This window comes from Ovis canadensis, chromosome 1 (genome assembly GCF_042477335.2).
Source record: "Ovis canadensis isolate MfBH-ARS-UI-01 breed Bighorn chromosome 1, ARS-UI_OviCan_v2, whole genome shotgun sequence".
NCBI classification, from domain to species: Eukaryota; Metazoa; Chordata; class Mammalia; order Artiodactyla; family Bovidae; genus Ovis; species Ovis canadensis.
Window position 1 is genome coordinate 267,155,757 of NC_091245.1, and position 23,933 is coordinate 267,179,689.

Consider the following 23,933-nt stretch of genomic DNA (forward strand, 5'->3'; position numbering starts at 1 on the left):
TTAAATTTAGCCCATAAACATGAAATGTAAAAATTAAGTTTAAATATTCATATGTATTTTTGTTATACAATGTTAGGTTAATGATTGGTAGAAGACTTTCAATCATAATAAATTATGTTCTAATAAGCTTCTGTAGAGGAGGTACAGTGGAAATACAAAATCAAGGAGAAAATGGAATGCATTTCTTGACTTTTAAAGAAAAGCTTGCTGTTTTTGTATTTTGAAAATGGATGGTGGTGGTGGCTATCAAGTCACGGCGGCATTTAGATCCCACCGTCTACACTTAAGAGAAAAACGTCCCTGACTTATGGTGATTCAGATCATGATTTTTGGACTTTCCAATACACATTCGGTGAAAACCATACTTCAGATTGTGAATTTTAACCTTCTCCCAGGCTGGTGGTGTGCAGTCAAGTCCTCTCTCTGATGCTGGACAGTGGTGGCCACAGCCCCGTCAGCCCCACCATCACGAGGGTGAACAACCCGTGCTGGACCCAGATGCCGTCCTGTTTTTTTACTTTTAGTACAGTGTTCAGTACATTAAAAGAAATATTCAGCACTTTGTTATAAAATAGGCTTTGTGTCAGGTGATTTGGCCCACTGTAGGCGAATGTTGAGGTGGGTGGGGCTCAGCTGTGATGTTTGGGAAGTTAGGTGTGTTAAACATATTTCAACTTAGTGATGGAGAAGGCAATGGCAACCCACTCCAGTACTCTTGCCTGGAAAATCCATGGACGGGGGAGCCTGGTAGGCTGCAGTCCACAGGATTGCTAAGAGTCGGACATGAGTAAGTGACTTCACTTTCCCTTTTCACTTTCATGCATTGGAGAAGGAAATGGCAGCCCACTCCAGTGTTCTTGCCTGGAGAATCCCAGGGACGGGGGAGCCTGGTGGGCTGCCGTCTGTGGGGTTGCACAGAGTCGGACACAACTGAAGTGACTTAGCAGCAGCAGCAGCAGCAACTTAATGATATTTTCAACTTATGGTGGGTTTATTGAAATGTAATCCTGTTGTAAGTTAAGGAAGTTCTATATATTTAGGCTTTCCTTTAAGTGTATTTGTTTATTTATTCATCTAGCTGAGCTGGGTCTTTGTTGCTGCGTGTGGGCTTGTGGCGAGCAGGGCCTCCGCGCTAGTTGCGGTATGCAGGCTTCCCTTCGTGCAGGCTTCTCTTGTTGTGGAGCACAGTATTTGTGGCCTGTGGGCTTAGTTGCCCCACGCCGTGCAGGATCTTCCCGGACCAGGGATCGATCCTGAGTCCCCTGCATTGGCAGGAGGATTCTTAACCACTGGACCACCAGGGAAGTCCAGATCTGTATATTTAAAAAGTGAAACTTCACAATATACCAGAATTTATACCCCTTGCATGTTTAAACTTGGGTTTAAAAATGTAGAAATTGACTTATAATTTGTCTGGTGATATATTTTTTTTACTTAATATTTTTGCTGTGGAGCATTTTTAAAGTCTTTATTGAATTTGTTACAACATTGTTTCTGGCTTATGTTTTGGTTTTTCGACCGTGAGTCATGTGGGGTCTTAACTCCTTGATCAGGGATTGAACCTGCACCCCCTTCATTGGAAGGAAGTCTTAACCACCGGATCACCAGGGAAGTCTTGTGATATTATATAGTTTTGAAAATATTTTCAAGGGGTAGGCACAAGCCAGTGCCCTTGGGGGCTGCTGAGTTGATGCTTTCCCCCTTGCTGGTCTGTAGGCCTTGGGGGGAGCTGGGGAGGATGTGAGCTGAATGGGCAGCAGGGTTTCTTCTGCAGGGGGCAGGGCTGGTAAGCCCACTGTCATTGAAGGGCCCCCAAGTTAGATATGTGACTGATGTGTTATTAAAGCATTCAGGCCCGGGTGGCCCAGAGGTGGTGGGCTAGAGGCAGGGATGCCTAAACAGATGGTGGCCACTGTGTGCTCTCATGGGGGGTGGGTAGGTAGGGGGCCTGAACTGCAACTGCTAATGCTCCTTAGAACAGGTCTGGCCCACATCCGGGCACTGGGGACAGACTGACAATCTAGGCCAGTGGCCAGCAGCAGGGGGCACAGTCAACGGCAACCAGGAATCCTGGGCAGGGGTGGGCAGCCATTCCAGACGGGGGTGCGCACTTGCAGCAGCTGGTCCAAGAAAAAGGTGTGGCTCATAGGGCCTCTGTGGATGGCCGTCCTTGACCAGAGATTCAGGGGCTGGACTGGGACTGGCAGGTGTTAAATGGATTCCTGAGCAGAGGGCTGTGTCCACGCAGAGGCTTGTAGGGAAAGTGTGGGGCCAGAGACTGCACACCTGCTGCCATGAGCAGGTGCACAGGTGAGCGGAGAAACTGGAGATGGTGCTCCCACCAGAGGATGGACGACAGCCGGGCTGGGCCCACAGATGGATACCGTGTGAGCCTCTCTCTGTGAACCTTTAGAAAAGGAAGGTTGATCCAGTGCCTGAATGCCAAGAGGTCCTCGCAGGAGTGGGAGAGCTTTGACGGGGAAGGGGGCATTGATGGAGAAGGCAGTGTCCGGCCTCGGCTCCTTCCTTGTCCTCCTAGCGTCCCGCACATGGCCGCAGACTTCACCCCCCCATACCCCCATGCAGCCACTTGGCACCCAAGGGCAGACGGAGGGCACCTACTAGAGTCATGTGGCCTGGTCTCCCATTCAGCACTGGGGCCGCTTGTGCCCTGGAGAGCCTGGCATGGCCCACCCTGGAGGCTTCCCGAGCCTGCTCCACCCTCACCCCAGAGTGTGGGCACCTCTCTGGAGGACTGGAGCGGTGGCCAGCAGCTGCCAGGCTGTCCTGTGCCCAGCTCTGTTGTTTCTGTCCACAGCAGGATTTCAGGGCCACTCACAGAACAAGTACAGCCATAAAATGTGAGCTTCTGGCTTCACGTTTGAAACCAAGAAACCAAACTGGTGTTGAAGGGAAGGGAGGGAGAAGCTAACTGGGTCCCTGGGGGTCACCCTGTCTGCCTTAGACCAAAACAAAGGCTTTTCAGCTAAAAAAGTCCACAACAGCTTGTGAGTTAAAAGGCATTAGTTGAATGTTTTATAGTGATTTCATGAGTTTTTATTTTTTAAATAAGATGCTAAAACAAGAAAAGAAAAATTACCCGTCATGCCTTTAGCTAGAGATAGCATGCTGCGCTGCGCTGCACTCAGCCGTCTCAGCTGCGTCCAGCTGTTTGTGGCCTCATGGACGGTAGCCCGCCAGGCTTCTCTGTCCGTGACGTTCTCCAGACAAGAGTGACTGGAGCGGGTTCCCGACCCAGGGATTGAACCTGTGTCTCTTACATCTCCTGTGTTGGCAGGTGGGTTCTTTCCCACTAGTGCCACCTGGGAAGCCAATCGCTATTGATATTTGTATGCATTTTTCTAGTCTTTTCTTTCTTGTATATATGAGTGTGTGTGCATGGTGTGTGTGTATGTGGTATGTGTATATGGTGTGTGCATGTCATGTGTATGAGGTGTGTGTATGTGATGTGTGTGTACATGGTGTGTGTATTTGGTGTGTGTGTGTGGTGTGTATATGTGGTGTATACATGGTATTTGTGTGCATGGTGTTTGTGTATGTGGTGTGTGTATATACATGGTGTGTATGTGGTGTGTGTGTGTACATGGTGTGTGTATATGTGGTGTTTGTGTGTGTACATATGTGTATATGTACATGGTAGGTGTGTGTACATGTGGTGTGTGTATATGTGCTGTGTGCATGGTATGTGTGTGAGGTGTGTGTGTGTGTGATGTATGTGACATGGTGTGTGTGTATTTGGTATGTGTGTGTACATGTGTGTGTGTGTGCATGGTATGTATGTACATGGTGTGTGTGTATGTGGTGTGTGGTATGTGTGTGTGCTGTGTGGGTGTATACATGTGTGTGTGCATTGTGTGTGTATATGTGGTGTGTGTATGTGGTATGTGCATGGTGTGTGTATACATATGTGTATGGTGTGTATGTGATGTGTGTGTACATGGTGTGTATGTGGTGTGTGTGCATGTGGTATGTGCATGGTATGTACGTCGTGTATGCACGTGGTGTGTGTACGTGGTGTGTGTGTGTGTATGTGGAATGTGTACCTGGTGTTGGTGCGTGTATACATGGGGTGTGTGCACTTGGGGTGTGTGTGTATGTGGTGTGTGCACTTGGGGGGTGTGTGTATGTGGTGTGTGTGGTGCCTGTGTGCACCATGTATCAGCTCCCCCTCTGCCCCACACGTCCATCCGTCACTCTCAGGAGGGAAGGGCCTGAGGGTGCTGTGGGAGCCACCAATCTGGGCTCTGGCAGGACCACTGTGGACCCCTTCTCCACTCGCTGCCCCTCACCCTGGGGTTCCTGCGCCCTCCTGACCGCTGCCCTCTCTTTGCAGGACGGCGATTCTCAGTGAAGGACCCTGCACTCGCTACTGAGCTGTGGCCATGGGCCTGCTCGCCTTCCTGAAGACCCAGTTCGTCGTGCACCTCCTCATCGGCTTTGTCTTCGTGGTGAGCGGGCTGGTCATCAACTCCATCCAGCTCTGCACGCTGGTCCTCTGGCCCGTCAACAAGCAGCTGTACCGCCGGCTGAACTGCCGCCTCGCCTACTCGCTCTGGAGCCGTGAGTACTGCCTGCGCTGGGCATGGCACGGCGCGGGGGTGGGTCTGGGACAAGGACAGCCACAAACAAGCCGGTGCAGGGGCCCGTGGGGGTTAGTGCTTGTGACGATGAGACAAGATGGCCGTGGGCTCCGCAGTCGGGAACTAGGGGGCCTCTCCTGGCCGTGAGGAATGTAGGGGGTGCTCAGCCTGAGCCCTTCACTGGGCTGAACCATGCGATGTCCCAGTACCCGAGCCTCTGGACCCACAGAGACGGTGGCTCCGTGTGGTCTCACACAGTACCCTGGACACCTGAAAATAAGCACCGTGTAAGCGCACCGCTACTATGCCCGACGCCTGCCAGCACGCGGCCAGTCACAGGCCTCCAAACCCCAGCCCTAGAGCACTCCCCTCGAGTGGCCTGTTATCACGTGCAAATAATACTTCAGCATCTCTCTCTGGACCTACCTGTCTCTTAACTAAATGTTCAGGCATGCACAGGTGTTACCTGTGTGCACTGGTGATGTGCGTGCATTTGTGTGTGGAGTCACCCTCAGCTGTCAGAGACTAGGAAGCTCGGTGATGACCCGCCGCTGGCGAGGGAACGCACTGCGGGTTGGGGTTCCCAGGCACTTCTTTGGACCCGTAACAATCAGCAACTTAAACAGTTCTATTTTTTGACCCAATTATTCCACCAAATAAGAATGTAACCTAGAAAGATATCTATAAAAGTATGTATATGCACAGATATATTCATTTTGCCAGTTTTATATTAACTAATATAAAAATGAGCAGCCAAAATGCCCAGTAACTGTGGTGTATCCGCCGGATGGAGGCCCACACGGCCTCTAAGACCAGCAGGGGATCTCTCTTTCTTGGTATAGAGAACCAAGTTCAAGATACATTTTTAGGTGAAAACAGAAGCTAAAAAAACAAAGTATAGAGGTGCTACCATGATTTACTGTGATATGTGATATGTGATATGTGATATGTCTGCACTGGCGTGTAGCTGTCCCTCCTTAGAAAGTGTGGAAGTCAGAACAGAAAATGTGGCTGTCCCGGGAGTGGGGGTGGGAGGGACTCGCTGCTTTTTCCATACTGTGTGCAATTTACTTAGCATAAGAACACCTTTCTTTTACAATGAAGAGCAGGTAGTACCCATTTTATGCCCTATGGGAAGTGGTGAGTCTGTGCACTTGCCCCAAGACCTCCCCCTCCCTAGTGTAGGAGGGCAGCTGAGCAGGCAGTGAGGTGTCCAAGTCCAGGTGTGCATGCCCCAACCAGGGCACAGCAGCCCCGCCCATGCTTCCAGCCATAAACAGGCGAAGGTTTCAGTTCCCAGCTGCTTTTTTCCAAAATAAAAGGCCGCCTTCCTGTGTGTGAGAAGGAGAATTAGAAATACTACCACGCAGAGCACATACCAGCGTCGCCAGGGCAGATGGGTACACGCCTGCAGGGCAAATGCTGACTTGTGAAAGTCACAGCCTCCACTGACAATAGCATTCTGAAGTCAAAGCACTTCTGCACAGCCAGACTCTGAGTAAAGCTGGCTTTTTTAAGGCTGTAAATAAAGGAAATCCCTCAGCCACACCCCCGCCTCTCCGCAGAAGAGGATACTAAGATGGAGTATCAGCACTGCTTCCCAGGGCCCCACCTTGGCAGCTCCAAGAGACGGGCTGGGTCTCAGCCAGGACCTTAAAATTTGCTGAAATGAGCAGACTGGCAGTGCCCATGGGGTCAACAGAGGCAAACAGAAATGTGCTTTTGGCCTGAATTAGTCTCTAATTCAGTAGAATCACATAGATTGAAACAAGTCATATATGAACTCAAGACAATAAATATACAACGGAAGATTTAGACAAAAGACTACCCAAAGTCCCCAGATTTGAAGAAGAACCAAGGAGCACTTCTAGCATGAAAATTGTAATTATAATAATTTTTTTAAGAAAAAAACTTAGTGAATCTTACATCAGATTAGACACAGCTAGTGAGCAAGTGGGTGAACTGGACAATAATATGAAGAGCTCACAGCCTGCAGTAGAATGACAAGGTGAAGAATATGAAACAGGAGCTAAAGGAGGTAAGAAGAGCATGCAGGTTTATGAAACGGGTGTTGGACTCCTGTCCCTGAGGAGTGAATAAGGAGAAGCACTGTTGGAGAAGATGGTGGCTGAGAATTTTCCTGACGGGAAAATTCAGTGGTAAGGACTCAGCGCTTTAACTATTATGCCCCAGGTTCAATCCCTGGTCAAGGAAATAGATTTTTTAAGCCCCATGGCACAGCTGAAAATAAAAAATTGTCCAACTTGACCATGAGCAGAAGAATCATGCCGTCAGTCCTGTCTGCACATGTAGTCACCTGCCATCCACGGGGAGATGATATATCTCGAAACAGGCCAAGCCACCCTCAGGCCATGCTGGCCATTGGTGGGACAGAGCCTCCTCAACACACCGCCTTCCCACAGGTGGCTCTGCTAGACCCACTCTCCAGGGGGCTTGGAGCATCTGCAGAGGGCTGCTTGTGTCTGTCTGTCTGAAAGCTGGTTCCTCCTCGCGGCCCCCGAGTGGGCCAGACCTCTTGTTCTGGCCAGAAAGGCCCGGGTCCTGAGCGCCGCCAGGTGAGGGTGTGCACTCACCGTGGCTTGTTCACAATAGCCAGGATGTGGAGATGGCATCCATGTCCATCAGCAGACCAACGGACAAGCAAAATGCTGTCATATGGACAATGGAGTACTACTCAAGAGGAAGGAAATCCTGCTGTTTGTGACAATATGGATGAACCTGGAGGGGATGACACGGAGGGAAACCAGGCAGTTGCAGAAGGGCCAACACTGCCTGATCCTCCTTTGAGGGATCCACATGGCCAGGCTCAGGGAAGTGGAGCAGAGAACGGTGGTGGCCGGGGCTGGGGGAGGGGCAGTGGTGAGCTGCGGTCAGATGGGTGGGAAGTGTCTGTTACCCAAGAGGAGTGAGTTCTAGAGCCCGCTTAGGGCCTGGAGCCCACAGTTAACAGGACCGCACTGTGCACTTGGGTATCTGCGCAGAGGGAGGCCTCAGGTTGAATGTCCTTACTGTGATAAGGAAGGACGTCTCCTCATTCCCAAGCAAACTGCTCTAGAGGCAGCAGCCTCAGCCACCGGCTCTTCCTTGACCAGCTGACACATGGAGGCTTCCCAGAAGGAAGCCGAGGAGGCGCAGGAGCAGGCCATCACCAGGCTGCTCGTGGGTCTGTCCCAGCCCTGGGGCCCCGCCACTTGGGGAGGGGGTGTGAGTGGGGGGCGTTGGCAAGTCCCCGGCAGCCACCCGTGCTTTCAGAGGGACAGGTCAGCCTAGCCTTGGGCCTCTTTTTTCTTAAATAGCAATAAGGAAGTGAAATTCACCCACTTAGAGTGTGGAGAAGCTTTCCCCATGTTCCCCCCACCCCCTGCCATCTCTCCCCTACCAAGCCCCACAGTCACTGATCTACTTCCTGTCCGCATGGCTTTGCCTGTTTTGTGTGGTTCACGTGATGGAATCATGCACTGCATGGGCGTTGTCTGACTCCCCACACTCAGGGCTCCATGTTTCCTGGGTTCATCTGTGTCCTGCTGTGTGTCAGGCCCATGTTCCCACTTCGGCTGAACGATGCTGCCCTGTATGGACGTGCACTGCCCGTTTCTTCATCAGTTGTCGCCCTTCTGGGCTGTTTCCACCCTCTGGCTTTGTGAATAACACTGCCACGAACATCCATGTTCAAGTTTCTACACCAACATCTGTTCTCATTTCTACTGGGCATCTCCCTGGTGGTGGAATTGCTGGGTCATCTGGTTACTCTGTTTGGAGCATAGACGCAGCTGCCCTGTTTAGTTTACATCCCCACCTGCAGCATTGGGCGTCCCAGGGCCTCTGATCCTCGCTGGCACATGCTATGTGTTGTCCATCTATTGGATGACAGCCATCCTGTGAGTGTGACGCAGTGCCTGCCTGTGGCTTTGGCCTGCACTTTCCTGGTGACCAGAGATCCCAAGCACCTTCTCATGTTGGCCATCTATAAATCACCCTTGAACAATGTCTGTTGAGGACCTCTTGTCTTTCTATTCCTTTATTCACAACTTGAATGTTGGATGGAAGTGGCCAGGCTATCCCAGGGGCATAGTTTGCCCCTGTTGGTGGGCCTCCATCTCCTCAGGGCCCTGGTCCCTTGATGGAGCTTATGGCGAGTGTGTCCTGAAGCTGACCCCTTCATGGCCCTTCCTCTCCATGGTTTGAGAGTGTGCAGGTGTCGTCTCAGAACTGGCCTTCCATCCAGTCCCACCTCATGTAAAAGAGGAATTTGAGACCCCAGTACATGGGGGGAGCTGTGTGTCTCCCCACTTCTGCCTGGGCTGGTGGGGACCTTCATTGGGAAGGAGAAGCCACCCCCCCGTGTCAAGTCCCATCCTGCCCCCTGGCAGCCTCTGAGGAAGCCACAGTTGTCTCCTGCCAACAGGGGAAGCAGGCCGGGAGCCCACTGTCGCAGTGCTGGGCAGTCCTGCCTCTTCAGCCTTCCCAGGGCTGGTCCTCTCTGAAAACCGATGGGTTGGTGTCCAGCATGGAAAGGACAGGCCCTCTGAAATCCATCCTGAGCCTGGGAGCTACACTTCATGGTCTGAGGCCACCCTTCTTAGGATGCCTGGCCTTGGTGGGTGTGACACTGCCTGGCTGGGTGCCCACTGCCTCCCCAGCCGCCTCATCTGGGGACAGAATGTGTGCTGCCCCATGGGTCCAGAGCACATGTGAAGACCATAGTCGTACATGATGATACAGGTGTCCACCTCAACCCTTTGTAAAGAGTAGCGTGGATAAGAGTAATAGTGCTTAATACATCTCAACCAAAGACCCCCCCAGAGGGGGACTCTGGTGTTATTCACTTACTTCTATATTTTGGAGCTTCCTCTGAAACTTTCCACAGAGCCCCGGACTTAGTTTTGGGGGGCTGAGATTGGAACTCCACCACTTTTTCTCTGAGCTTTGGGAATAATAATAACAATAACTCAAGTTGTCTGCTAGAATCTGATGTCATTTATAGGCAGAGTGCCTGGTATACAGTTGGTATTCAATACCTTGTAATGAAATAATAATAATATAATTATGGTGCTGTATTCTCTTAATAAGTGAATGTCTTGTTCACCATCTCATCCAATGGGTTATTTGATTTTTAAGAAAAGTGAAGATCTGATTTTTTAAAATATATATTTCAAATTAAGTCCTTTAGATATGTTGACTACAAAAAAAAAAAATCCACCTAAAATGGGTTTCCTCTTCCATTTCTTCTGTGGTTTTTTTTTTTTTTTTTTTTTTGGCTGCTCTGGGTCCTTGCTGTGGCACACGGGCGTCCTCTAGTTGCTGTGTGCCAGGAGCATGTCCTCTGCATTGCAAGGTGGATTTCTAACCACTAGACCGCCAGGGAAATCCCCCATTTTTTCTGCTTCCATTTGACTTCTCCCCTGACTTTTGCTTAGAGAGATAATTATAGGTTTAGAAAACTTAACTTATTACACACAAACCATCAAAACTCATTTCCAGCAGAAAATCCCAATCTGGGTGATACTGTGCAAGCCCCGCCCACGTCGGGGAGCAGGGAGGGAGGGCTGGCCGGAGCGTGGCAGTCTGCACCTGGCCAACGTCCCGCGTGTGTCCACAGAGCTGGTCATGCTCCTGGAGTGGTGGTCGTGCACGGAGTGCACCCTGTTCACCGACCAGGCCACGGTGGACAGCTTTGGAAAGGAGCACGCAGTCATCATCCTCAACCACAACTTTGAAATCGACTTCCTCTGTGGGTGGACCATGTGCGAGCGCTTCGGTGTGCTGGGGGTGAGCAACGTAGGGGTCCCAGGAGGGTGTGGGGTGAGCGACATGGGGTCCCAAGGAGGGGCTGGCATGGCTCCCTGGGGGGTCTGAAGTCTCCAGGGCTCTGAGTTTTCATTTGCTCTGTGTTTAGCCCCTGGTCCCTCTGAGCTAGGCGTGTGAGCATGGCTGACCACATGGGTTCTGGGACTGCAGGCTGCCCCAGGGCTCCCTCCTGAGATTTCCTTTGCAATCCTTCCTCGTTGGCTCAGCTGCCTCAAATGAGAAAGGCTGAGGGGTCCCCTGCAGGGAAGCCCAGTGGGTGGTGGCCCTGGCATCATCCTCAACAAGCCCCCAGCCTGGCAGCCAGAGCAACCCTGAAGACCCAGTATACCCTCTAGGCTCCCCTCCTGCCCATGCACCCGCCTGCCAGCATCGGGCACCCTCTAGGCTCCCCTCCTGCCCACGCACCCGCCTGCCAGCATCAGGCACCCTCTAGGCTCCCCTCCTGCCCACGCACCCGCTTGCCAGCATTGGGCAGCCTCTAGGCCCCCTCCTGCCCACGCACCCGCCTGCCAGCATCAGGCAGATCTGCCCGTGGATTCTCATCCAGCGGCACCTGCACTCTGGGGCCCTGCCCATCCCAGTGGCATCGTGCTCAGTGTCAGTGTCTCCCGATGACAGCCAGTGCTGAGGGCTGCCTGCAGGGTGCTGCCCGTGGGGACTTCGTGGCCATGATGCACCAGCTGCTCCCCCTCCCTCCAGAGTTCCAAAGTCCTGGCGAAAAGGGAACTGCTCTATGTGCCCCTCATTGGCTGGACGTGGTACTTTCTGGAGATTGTGTTCTGCAAACGGAAGTGGGAGGAAGACCGGGACACCGTCATCAAAGGCCTGAAGTCCTTGGCCAACTACCCCGAATACATGTGGGTGAGTGAGACAGCGGGGCAAGGCCACACAAGCTGTGTTACCGTGGGCATCAGGAATGCAGCCCAGGTTATTAGTTGTAAAGCCAACAAGAGCCTCTGAGCCCCAGGGCCACAGCCCCGCCCCATGCACCTGCGGGCTTGGGAGCCCCTCTAAGCCACCTGCTTCCATCTGGGCCCACACAGAGGAGATCCTGCTGGGCTGAGTTGGGAGCACCCCTGGAGTGTTAGCAGAGAGTCTGCCCAGGCACCCAGGCTGTTCTGTGGCGCCAGCTGTCAGGACAAGCCCTGTGACCCACAGTCCTGTGGGTCAACGTGGACTTCAATTCCTAGAAGGTTTGCACTGCACTTAAAGCAGCCACCCTTCAAGGGCAGAGCAGGGCCTGGTGGGTCCTTTCTGACCCCTTGGTTGGAGTTTGACGAACAGCCATCTGAAATGATCGGTATCAATCAGTTTGAAATCAGTTCTTTCTGATTCTTCTTTCTGGTCTCTGACGGCAATTATTTATGAACCGGCTGTTTATGTATTTGGTGTCTGTAACTCACATTGAGGCAGAGGGATGGAAGATTTTGTTTTCCACAAGCCACCCGGAGGCTGGCACCCAGGGACAGCGAGTCTCACTTCTCCAGGAAGTGTCTTTTCACTCCCTGGGAGTAGGCGCAGTGCTGCCACCATCTGTGTACAGACGTGACCGCAGCATCTCTAACTGGCCTCTGTCCCCCACCACGACCTAGTTCCTCCTGTACTGTGAGGGCACACGCTTCACGGAGAAGAAGCACCGCGTCAGCATGGAGGTGGCCGCTTCCAAGGGGCTGCCCGTCCTCAAGTACCACCTGCTGCCTCGGACCAAAGGCTTCACCACCGCGGTCCAGTGCCTCCGCGGGACAGGTAAGAGCTGCCTGCCCTGACCACCACCAGCCCAGACTCCCAGCCAAGTGAGAAATGAAATCAGTGATTTGCCAGAAACCAAATCAGTGAGTTCTGTGTAAAATACAGAATGCCAGTGGCATGAAAAGGAGATCTGAGTTTGTGGATTTACATGTTGTAAGATTCTCGTGTTTTTTTTTGAGGTGATAAAATACTAGTTAATGGAAAACAACTAAAGTGATAATTTTAAAAAAGTATATACCTGAAAACCTTATAAAGGAAAATATATATATCCAATTAATCCAAAAGGATGGCAAAATCAAAGAAAGGGACAAAGCACAGGATGGATAGGAAACAGCCAGACAGTAGCTTTAAACACAAGTGACTCAACTAAACGCCCCAGTGAGAGATGGGAACCCTCACAACGGGCATCCAGGTGGAGAGCCACGGTGGGCCAAGCTGCCGGATGTCACCTGTCACCCTCTGCGCCCTCCCTGCAGTCACAGCTGTGTACGACGTCACGCTGAATTTCCGAGGAAACAAGAACCCGTCTCTGCTGGGGATCCTGTATGGGAAGAAGTACGAGGCGGACATGTGTGTCAGGTCAGCTACTGCCGGCGCTGGCAGGGGCGGGGCCGGGGCCGGCGGGGGCGGGGCCGATGGGGCGGGGCCGGGACCAAGCCAGCGTGCACCTTCTGCGCGGCTCCTCCCCTCTCCCGGATGCCCCCACGTGGAGGTGCTGGGGCATTCCACCCTCTAGGACCCGCGCATGGTGGGGCCCGTACAGAGCAAAGGAGGCTGCGTGAGGTACAGGCAGAAGGTTCCAGAAGCTCCAAGGGAGGCGTGATCCCTCCCCTTGGAGGGAGCAGAGGCTTTTGGGAAGAGGCTTTAGAGAGCTAAACCTTGGGCAGTGAGTAGACTTTTCATAGGCAGGAGAAGGACGAGCTGTCCCATCCTCAGCGGCATGCGCATGTGGTCCTCTTTTCATGGTGTACGGCCATCTAGACCACCTGGGAGTGATGGTGGGGTCAAGGCCGTGTCCTCGCTGAGTTGGCAGGCTCTATCCTAGCCAGCCTGAACCCCCTTGGGTTAGAGGCAGCCAATACGGGGGCACATCAAGCTGGGTAACACAGGGCTGCTTGGGATGGTGGGATCCATGTCTGTAACAAAAGACCAAGGCCGGGGACTAGAGTTGTATGCAAGGTCTTCCTGTCTCACAGCCACACTCTGACCTCCACATTTCTCTGCCTCAGGAAGAGAAGGCAAACACCCACAAAGTCTGGCGGGGGGTGGTGGTGGAGACACAGTAGTGGCCGCCAGGGGTTGGTGATTTTTCTAGGGCCCTGCAGGTCCCCGTCCTCCTCAGGGAGCCCTTGAGGCAGATCTTGGTCTAGCCCCTGGGTAGTAAGGGGCTCTGGGCATCCCAGATGCCCATGGTCAGAGCCGGCAGGTGGAAAAGCAGCTGGTGGAGGGGGGACCTACCTGGTCCAGCTCCAGGCTGGTGCTCTCGCCTGCCCCCAAGCTGCACTGCCCTCCGCGTGGACATTCAGCTCCAGTGGGAGAGGACTGGTGCTGTAATCTGCTCTTTTTCTCCTTTGTTGCAGAAAACGAGGGGCTGTATTCAGTATCTTAATAGATATATTCTTAGAATTTTGGAAAGTTTCAACTTACTGCTTTGTATTGTGTACCATTTGGGTGTTTTGGGCAAAAGCAATATTCCAGTGAGTCCAGAACATATCTGTAATCAAATAAGTCAAGGTTCACATGACCCAGTGGAGTTTTGCTTCATTTTCCCATCCCCTACTGAAGAAGATGCCCCAGGGGCTTGTGATTAGGCAGGGCCAGGGCCATGGGGATGGTGCCTTGAGGCTCTCCTGTGTCCATGCTGGCTGTTGGGGCCACCATCCTCAAAGTGGCTTGAGTCGACTCGAGGAGATAGCATTCATATTTGTCTCATCATTTAAAATTCTTACATATTTCATGCTTCATACAGCAGACGCACAACAGAATCCATATGTGGTATCTGTGCAATTAGGGGAGAACAGTCAGTTGAGTTTGACGCTGTGGGCAGTCACCTCTCTGCAGACAAACCTCTCCTGACTTCCTTTCCGTCCCAAGGTGGTGCCTGTGATGAGTCCTTCAAGTGGTACCTCTCTCGGTGTGGTCTGGGGACTCCTGCAGTGCCCCACACCTTCCGGGTCCACAGAGCTAAACCGTTTTGTTTACTAGGGGGTTAGCAGTCTTCTTCTGTCCTCTTGAGTGCGCAGCGGAGTCTCCTGGAGGCTGGGTGATGTGTGCTCAGACGTCTGATTGCGTGTGCTTGTAAAAATCCTGTTTTCATTTTGAATATGGTAAAATGGATAAGTACAACCCACCAGAAACAAAGTTCTCAACTTTCAGAGAGAAAAAAAAAAAAGGTTGATATTCCTTCAACATAGGAGATTTGCCTCTGGCTGTGGAAATTTCTCCTGTCTCTTCTCACCCTGGGCCCTCCGACATAGGCAGTCAGGCCCAGCAGCGGTCCGCTGGTTAAGTGCGCTCGGCGGCCCCTGCTGGCGATCCTGAGGTATTGCAGTGCCCTGGAGAGAGATCCTGGTCTTAACAGGTAGACATCTCCCATCCTGGGGCTGGTAATTCAGCTGGTGATACGGTTTACACATAAGCCACTGTCCCAGTTGAAGTCAGCAGTTTGTTAGGTGAGATTAAATTTTCAAACTCTCTTTAGCTTTTCAGGCAAGTAGATTTCATTTGTGAAAGATGAAGTTTTCTTTGCCTCATGAAAGACACTCTCAGCGATGATCACATCCAAAGATGAACTGCAAGACCAAACCTCCTGCTGAGGCTAATGAACAGTTAGCCTGCCCAGTGGAGCTAACTGCTCCTGTCCATGGGGACACTCCTGAAGTGTCCCCGTGCAATGCTTCAGCACTCCTGGACATTTGAGGCGCCTGCCGGGGCCCTTCATGATCCCCCACAGTCCTCCAAGGCATGGGACACTGCTCGAGGGAAAGCTACTTTGATGTTTGTGTGTTCTTAGAAATTGAGAGTCAGATTTGAATAGAAAAGGCAGGACTTTGAATAGAAAAGGCAGGACTTCATAAACTGTACCAGGAGAAGGTAAAGGGGTCTCACAGAAGTTCCTGATGCACAAGAAGTTACTTTTCCCTGTTTCAGTTTGATATCATCTGGTAATTCACTTTGCTTTCAATCTTCTTAATGAAACAGGAGATTTCCTCTGGAAGAGATTCCACTGGATGAGAAGGAAGCAGCTCAGTGGCTTCATAAACTGTACCAGGAGAAGGTAAAGGCGCCCAGCTCCCCCCACCTCCACCCCTACCCCTGGGGTCTCACAGGGGTTCCCAAGGGGCAGCTAACAGGGCAGGCAGGTAGAACGCCGACTGCCTCTAGAGACAGGCATGCTGTGCCACTCTCAAATTCTTCTTTCCAGTCCTTTTCTGCGCCTTTCATTTTTCCTAACTTTCAAGAAATTAACAAACTAGAGAAAAGTATGCTGGATATCACAGTGCTTGTATAACCATTGCCAATAATACCACATTGGTTTCATTTTGTGTGTGTAACAGAAATTGTAGGTATGCAACACACATTATATGTGTGTCTACATATGATTTAATATGTAAAAGACACACTATAGATGACAGGACAGCCTTCTTGGTGACCCCACGCAGCCCCTCCTCCATTCCCCTGACATGTCTCACCCCTGACGCTTCGGTTTGTTTTATACACACAAACATACAGGGCACTAGGTTCTCATCTTCAGCAACAGAGAGGCTCAGATAATCAGAAAGCCCTTTTAGTATAAAACACATACCCTTTTATAAGGGTTTTAACCAAGTAACAGGAGCTTCCCAGGTGGTGCAAGGGCAGAGAGTCCACCTGCCAATGCAAGAGACACAGGTTCCACCCCTGGGTCGGGAAGATCCCCTGGAGTAGGAAATGCAGCCCACTCATGTCTTCTTGCCTGGAGAATCCCACGGACAGAGGAGCCTGGTGGGTTCCTGGTGTCGCAGAGAGTCAGACATGACTGAGCCCACGTGCAGCGGCAACCAAGTAATGTATGAAACATAAACCTTCAGAGGAATTTAAGCAAACTTTTAAAACTAAAAAATAAAATGCACAACCTTTTAAATGCACTGACAAGTGCTAAAAAAGAGTAAGGGACCTCTCTCAGGAGCGAAAGAGGACATGGGACTGGGAGTCAGCTGGGAAGGCTGTGAGTGGAAGCTTGCGGAGTCTGTTGGTCTGCCCACCCTGTGGTCTTATGGAAACAAAAGACATGGATTTGACCTCACTCGGGGCTGGAAGTTAGAACTGAAGACCCTAATGAAGCTGGGACCCTGTTGGACTTTCATCCTCATGGAGGCTAAACTGGAAAATGAACCTGCCAGCACAGGGAGTGACTCTGAAGCTTACCTTTCCCCTCTGAGTCTTGAAACATCTCCCTGGTGATTCATAATCACAGCACTGTCCTTAAACAGGCGGGGGATTGACGTCATACTAACAACATAGTTCAAGAACAAAATCAAAATATCAGCATAAAAAAGTGGCTCCAGGTGAATCTCTCCAGAGTTCCTGAGAGAAGCACACGTAAAGCTAGACAAGCACGACTCCAGGCTCAGCTGCTGAGACTTCTGCTGGAGACGCGCTCGTAACCGGGACCCGCCACGCGCGAGCACGACAAGCAGACAGAAAATTAAACCCTCCCGAAACTTCAGCTATGGAACTACCACCAGGCAGAGACTCAGGTCAGCTTGCTTGAAATGACTAAGCAAAAAGGAAGGGATTGAGGACTTCCCTGGCGGTCCAGTGGGGAAGAATCCACCTGCCAATGCAGGGGTCATGAGTTCAATCCCTGGTCCAAGAAGATTCCATGTGCCGCTACTGAGCTCATGTGCCACAACGACTGAAGCCTGTGCACCCTAGAGCCCACGCTCTGCAACAAGAGGAGCCACTGCAATGAGAAGCCCGCACACCACAACCAGAGTCGCCCCCACTCACCTCAACCAGCGAAAGGCCGCGTGCAACAACAAAGGCCCAGCACAGCCAAAAATAAAAATTAACAAATATTTTTTTAAAAGAAGAAGGGATTGAAAACAAAAGAATAAGACCGATCAAAAATGGAACAGATTTGAGGAAAAACCAAGTAAGATATACAGGCATGAGAAATCTAGTAATTGACAGTAAAATCTTAGTTAACAGATTAGATAGAAGATTTGATACAGCTGAAGAGAGAATTAGAAGCTGGAATCAAGACTGCTGGGAGAAATATCAACAACCTAGATATGCAGATACCACCACCCTCATGGCAGAAAGTGAAAAGGGACTAAAGAACCTCTTGAAGAAAGTGAAAGAGGAGAGTGAAAAAGCTGGCTTGAAATTCAACATTTAAAAAATTAACATCATGGCATTTAGTCTCATCAGTTCATAGCATATAGAAGGCGGGAAAGTGGAAGCAGTGACAGGCTTTATTCTCTTGGGCTCCCAAATCACTGCAGATGGTGACTGCAGCCATGAAATTAAAAGACGCTTGCTCCTTGAAAAGAAGGCAATGAAAAACCTAGACAATGCAGAGACGTCACGTGGCCGACAAAGGTCCATATAGTCAAAGCTACAGTTTTTCCAGTAGTCATGTAAGGATGTGAAAGTTGGACCATAAAGAAGGCTGGGCACTGAAGAACTGATACTTTCGAGTTGAGGTGCTGCAGAAGACCCCTTGAAGAGTGCCTTGGACTGCAAGGAGATCAAACTAGTCAATCCTAAAGGAAATCAGTCCTGACTATTCATTGGAAGGACTGGTGCTGAAGCTGAAACTCCAATACTTTGGCCACCTGATGCGAAGAGCCGACTCATTGGAAAAGACCCTGATGCTGGGAAAGACTGAAGACAAAAGGAGAAGAGGGTGGCAGAGGATGAGATGGTTAGATAGTACTACCGACTCAATGGACATGAGAGGAAACTCCAGGAGATAGTGAAGGACAGAGAAACCTGGTGTGCTGCAGTCCGTGAGGTCCCAAACAGGTGAATACAACTTAGCAAATAACAACAACAAAGGTTTTGAGGAAATTACTCAGCACATATCACAGGGGAAGTGAACACATAAAAGGAAAGTTAAAAGATCCAGAGGCTAAAAAGATGTCCAGAATGTAACAATTAGAGCATCCAGAGGATAAGGTGGGAACAGTGATGAAGAGCAGTTGTCAGGGATAACCATGAAACCTCCAGAGTTGAAGAACATGGGTTTTGTCAGGTTCAAGAAACACAAGTCAGGGATGGGATAGATTAAAATAATGTATGTACATACATATGTGTACACATGCACACAAATATACATGAAATAGAATAAACAGAGAACAAAGAAAATAACAGCATAAACTATTTAAGCAGAAAACAAAGCTACAAAAGAGGAATCCAGTGCACCGAAAGATTTTCTTTAAACCTATTAATAAAATGGAAAACCTTGGGCAAGGCTGACCAATTAAAAGAGAGAAGGAATACGGTGTGTGCCTGTCCCGTGGTGGATGGGCAGAAAGACGTGTGCATGAGGGTGCAAAGGAGAGTGTGTCTCTGGATCAGGGTTAGTTTTTAAAAGTTGGAACCTCTTACAAAGAGTGGTATCTCCCAGCAACAGTATTTGCTTATTTAGCAGGAAGTGAGAAATAATCTAAAAGTGCATTATTAGAAAATAGATACATTATGTTTATTCATTTGCTGGGATACAGTTAAAATGAATGAACTGCATGCATATTCTTAGTCTAACTGAATCTTGAGAAAGCAGGTGTATGAAAAGCAGACTGCGGTAGGCGTGTGGTGCGATGCTACTCACAGAAAAGCACACGGCACAGGAGCGGTCCCAGACACTGCCATAGAGGTGCCCGTGCATGGGGTGCAGGCGTAAACCCTCCTGGGGAAGGAGCGCGCGCTGGCCTTTGGGTGTGTGAGGAATGGCTGACAGGTCGGGACGGGAGAGAATACCACCATCTGCATCGTCTGCTTAGGGGCAGGCGGGCAGAGTGGGGCGGGCTGAACGAACGGGCTTGAAAATGTTCTGGAACCCCACGGGAAGGGCCCTTGGGGTGGGGGGGGCACGTGTGGGCACCCTGAGGTATCCTCATAGATGTAAGGGTCGCAGCTGCTCCTGAGCTCTCAGGCCTGTGGCGCCCGCCCCATGCCCCCTGGGTTGGCAGGGGCAGCTGGTATCTGACCGCACATTGGAAGAGGCTGTGACACTGGGTATTTGTCAAGACCCCTGTCCTGTTTTTAATGAAATGCCAAACACAGCTGAAGAAGCTAAATGCAGAAAATAAAAAAGAAAAAGGTGAGAGGTGAGACCCAAGCCCCTGAGGTGATTAAGATCACGTGGGTGCTCTTTCCAGACTTGGTCCCAGACACATGCCTCGTCATACATGTTTTTATTTATATGGAATTGTATGGCACTTAGGTTCTTCAGAAAACCCAGACTATCGTGAGTGTATGTGCTTGCTGGCACGTGACGTGTCACAGCCGCGGAGAAGTCTATCTCGGCATCTCGGCTGCTCAATCAGGCAGCTGCCGCTCGATGTTTAGCGTGGCCCCATCTCCCTGTCGAGGACGCTTTCACGTCCTCACCTGCTCCCTGTCCTGCCATCATTAGCCGCCAGGACATGAAGGAAGGAGAGGTTAGGCAGCTTTCTGTGCATGACACAGCTGGCGGGCCACGGACTCCCTGCACCGGTGGCTGCCGCCCTCGCTCTGGAGGTGTCGCCAGAGATGGTGCGGGGCCTGGCAGACGCTGCAGTCCTGGGGCTTGGAGGTGCCTACTGTGTGCCAGGCATGGGCTGATCATTTTCCTAGGAAACTTGCCTGATCGGAGGGTTCATGTTTCTCAAGCTTTCGATATAAGCCAACCACAGATGAAGGTCATGTCAGCTTCATCCCGTGGCCCGTGTCATGTGGCCCGTCCACTTCAGGTAGAGTCATTTCTCGCTTTGGGGTTATGACAGCAGCACATGAAGGCCACTGTTCGGTTGACTTTTCCAGGATGCACTGCAGGAGATATATAACCAGAAGGGTGTGTTTCCGGGGCAGCAGTTCAAGCCCGCCCGCCGGCCGTGGACGCTCCTCAACTTCCTCTCCTGGGCCACGCTCCTCCTGTCTCCTCTCTTCAGTTTCGTCTTGGGCGTCTTTGCCAGTGGATCCCCCCTCCTGATCCTGACGTTCCTGGGGTTTGTCGGGGCAGGTAATGAAGGGGAATGATGGCGCAGCTCAAGGGTGGGAGCCTTCGGTGTGCTGGTGGCCATGCCCAGGCCTGGAGACGGTCACCCGGCAGCTGGGGTCCAGCCCGAGCCTTGCCAGCCTCAGGGAGCAGCTCTGACCAGTGTGCCACAGGGCCATCTCTCCGGAAAGCTGGCCAGCCGGCCTGCCACCTGCCTGGCATCTTGGGCCAAGAGCTGCGTGGGGAGGGTCCTGGCCACTGGGTTTGCACTTGGGCAGTTGGGGGCGTGGGCTGGCATGCTGGGCCGAGGTTCCCCAGGACACTGCCATCGCTCGCGCTGTAGCAGACTCAGGGGCACTAAGTGTAGAGCACTGCAGGCCTCAATGGGCCCACACCTACCGCTGCTCCCCGCTACCCAACCCCACAGTCTGACTGGGTGGGAGAAGGGCAGAGGACCCGCCCCTCACCCCCAGGAAATTCTGAGGTCAAAGGCAGCCCCCCACCCGCCCACCCAAAATGACTTTTCCAGCTTGATGGCAAGGCGATCAGCTAACCTAGCCTTTTTCCTGTTTTAAAGCTTCCTTTGGAGTCCGCCGACTAATAGGAGTGACTGAAATAGAAAAAGGCTCCAGCTATGGAAACCAAGAATTTAAGAAAAAGGAATAATTAATGGCTGTGATTGAACACACATAACCTGACGGTGGTATCCAATTAACTCAATTAAAAACAACAACACATCTAGAGCGGGAAAAAAAGACACTTAGAAACTATTTTTCTTATTAACTGGTGACTAATATTGACCAATAAAACTTGAGCCAAGAGTAAAGCGGTCGGCAGACCTGCAGATGGAGACGCCAGCCTCGCCCCTGCGCAGGAGAGCCGGGCTGGGCGCCTGCTCTGGGGGGCGGCCGCTCCCGCCCCCAGGGATACGGGGGCTCACCTGGCCCGAGGGAGGCTTTGGAAACGTTCTCTTCTCGCGCTTAGATCCCGTTTTCGGTTTTTATCAATTTTCTTGGGAATTTCCCCCGGCCCTCGCCTCTTCCCCTGCACCCCCTGCGGACTCTCCACCCTGCTCCCGCTGAGAACTGTGTGCCTGGGTCCCCAGGCCCCCAGAGCACCTACCGGCCGCTACCAGCCCGCACCCGGCCTCCGGGCGGCGGGGACGTGGCCTGGCGAAAAGCACACTGGGCGGGGCTGCGACGGGACACGCCCCCTCCCCCGGAGCGCCTACCTAAACCTGCCTGCTGACACCTTGAATCCGTTTTAAAGCGAGTGGAGCCAGCGAAAACGTGGTGAGATGTCGAATTCGGCCCATGCCCGGAGCTTAGCTCCGGTCCCCCTTGCTCCCAGCGGACAGCGGCCTTTCATCCCACCGGGGGCAGGGCCGCAGGGGGCCGGCCCCCCACCCCCGGCAGGGCCGGTGCGCCAGGGGCGCTATGCTGGGCTGGCAGGTACTTTGAAAAGGCGGTGCAACATCACCCTGTCTTCTAAAGGTGATTGGAGACTGTTCACTCGGAGCTTTTTAGAGGTTTTGTTTTCACAGTTGACCTGGTGGAAACCAGAGGTGGGGAGCTTTCCCCACTCCATCACCTCCCTTCCAAGCAGGTGCGTGTGTCCTGGAGAATGCTGGCCTTTTGGGGGAGGCAGGGGAGTCCCTAGTGTCCGGGCAGCATCCTCTCCAGCCTGCAGCCAAAGGGAGGTGTTTCGTGCACTCTCGGGCCTCTTGGCCTGGCGGGGCTGGAAGCCTTGGGGTTGCCCAGCAGGGTGGGCGTGGGCCGCCCCTTCAGCTCCGCCACCCGCCTGCATCCAACTTTCTTCTTAAACTTTCAACTTGCTTTTTTAAAGTCACACTCCCCTCATCTTTTTTAGCAAGGGAAAGAAAAAAATGGGTGTTATCTCTGCTGTCCTGTAACCAGCATTCAGAATAGAGGCAGGTTGAATTTTCTAGGGGGGAAAGAAACAAAAGAAGAATGGGCGAAATTATAAACCAAACTGGAAAAAATAATTATGCATTGGCCCTAAGTCTGAATTCTGGGGAGACCTGTGGAAACAGCAGATTGCCTTTACAGTGATACTATTGAATTCTGGGTCGGTGACCTTGGTGATGGCACCAAGGCCGCAGGGATGTGACCGGCAGTTCTGTGCTCGCTCACAGTGACTGTGAAGGCACACACGTCCTCTCAAGGCTGGGCACTGAGACAGTGTGGAAGGCAGCTACCCTCTGCCACAAAGCTTGCCTCCCGCTTCCCTTCGGGCGTGGAGCCTGACACGCAGTAAGGCCACTTCCACTTGGGTGAGCGGCTCCCTTAGATCTTGTTTTTCTTCACACAACATGCTGCTCACCTGTGTGTGTGTGTGTGATTTGCTAATCCACTCATCCCTGAAGAGCCTAAAGAAAGAAGTTGAAGGGCACTACTGTGAAGCTACATTACCTGGAAAGTGCAAATTTAGATCTTTTACCATTTAATTAATAGTTCTTGCTTCCCAGCTAAGTTCCCTCCCCTTGAAATTGATACACAATATGTCAATTCTATACTGAGTCAGTAACCAGCTGTGAAGACTCCTGGGTGAATGGAGATTGAGACCATGTGTAGGTTTTAAATCTCAGTGACTTCCTTCTGATTTAACGAAGATTAGCTTGTGCATTTGAATACCAAGCCCTTTGAGAGCAATAAAAATTACACCATGAATGTTTGCTTTTTTTTTTTTGGAGGGGTGGATCTTGCTTTTCATCCACTTCAGAGGGAAGAGGGGGAGGCTCCTTTAGTTTTTCTAAATTAATAAATCTCACAACAGTGCTTTTCTTATTTCTTTTCCTTTAACTCCTTTGTTACTGATGTTCTCATTGTCCCAAATCAGGCTGAGTGTTGGGACGGTCCTCCTGGTCACAACCAGGGAGGGTGTACTCCAGATTCAACACACGTGGCCCCAGGTTGAGTCGGGTGGGACCAGGAATCCATGGCGTTGGCTGACTGCTCTGCCAGGGGAGGGGTTTGCTGAGCCTCTGGGGGTGTAGCTCTGTTGCTGCAGCAGCTTCCAGAGCCAGCCCCACTCCCGCTGGAGAGACGAAAGGCAGCAGCTCCAGGCCTTGGGTCCCTCCCACGGGTGCCCGATGAAGGCCAAGTTCTGAGTCCAGGCTGCTGGATGGTGTATTTCTTAGCTCAGGCCCCGGCGGCCTGGACTCAACTCGGCACACGTGTCCTGGTGCCGCCTGGCAAGTAGAGTCTGGGTCCTGGGCCCTCCTTGTGTGTCCAGCCGTCCCTCTGGGGGACTCCAGGGGCTTCTAGGGTGCCTGCAGCACTGTGACCTTGTGACAGGCGCCCCTCAAGGTCCTGTGACAGCCCCGGAGCAGGTGAGCAGATGCTGGGGAAAGGCTTACCTGCTCAGGGACTTTTAACCCCAAAGAAGTGACCCTGGTCATCAGCTCCTTGGTGACAGTGTGCTGGATGCACAGCCCTGTCTGAGCCACAGCCCCCCGCTGAGCAGCAGAGTCAGATTGAAGAGATGGTCTCTGTATGAACTGCTCAGTCATGACTTGAATCAGCGACATGAGTAGTACTTGCTTGTGA

At 51.7% G+C, this 23,933-nt stretch overlaps 1 protein-coding gene across 2 annotated transcripts in view; it reads left to right on the plus strand.

The window, feature by feature from the left end:
- AGPAT3 (1-acylglycerol-3-phosphate O-acyltransferase 3) overlaps positions 1-23,054 on the plus strand; it is an 89,461-nt gene extending 66,407 nt beyond the window's left edge. For both annotated transcript variants that reach the window (XM_069581962.1, XM_069581958.1), the window contains 8 exons: positions 4,355-4,581; positions 10,222-10,391; positions 11,130-11,291; positions 12,023-12,176; positions 12,656-12,758; positions 15,381-15,456; positions 20,190-20,388; positions 20,942-23,054. In XM_069581962.1, coding sequence (XP_069438063.1) covers positions 4,404-4,581; positions 10,222-10,391; positions 11,130-11,291; positions 12,023-12,176; positions 12,656-12,758; positions 15,381-15,456; positions 20,190-20,388; positions 20,942-21,030 — 1,131 coding nt within the window. In that variant the 5' untranslated portion in view covers positions 4,355-4,403 and the 3' untranslated portion in view covers positions 21,031-23,054. The remainder of the gene's footprint in view (positions 1-4,354; positions 4,582-10,221; positions 10,392-11,129; positions 11,292-12,022; positions 12,177-12,655; positions 12,759-15,380; positions 15,457-20,189; positions 20,389-20,941) is intronic.
- Positions 23,055-23,933: the final 879 nt, after the last annotated feature.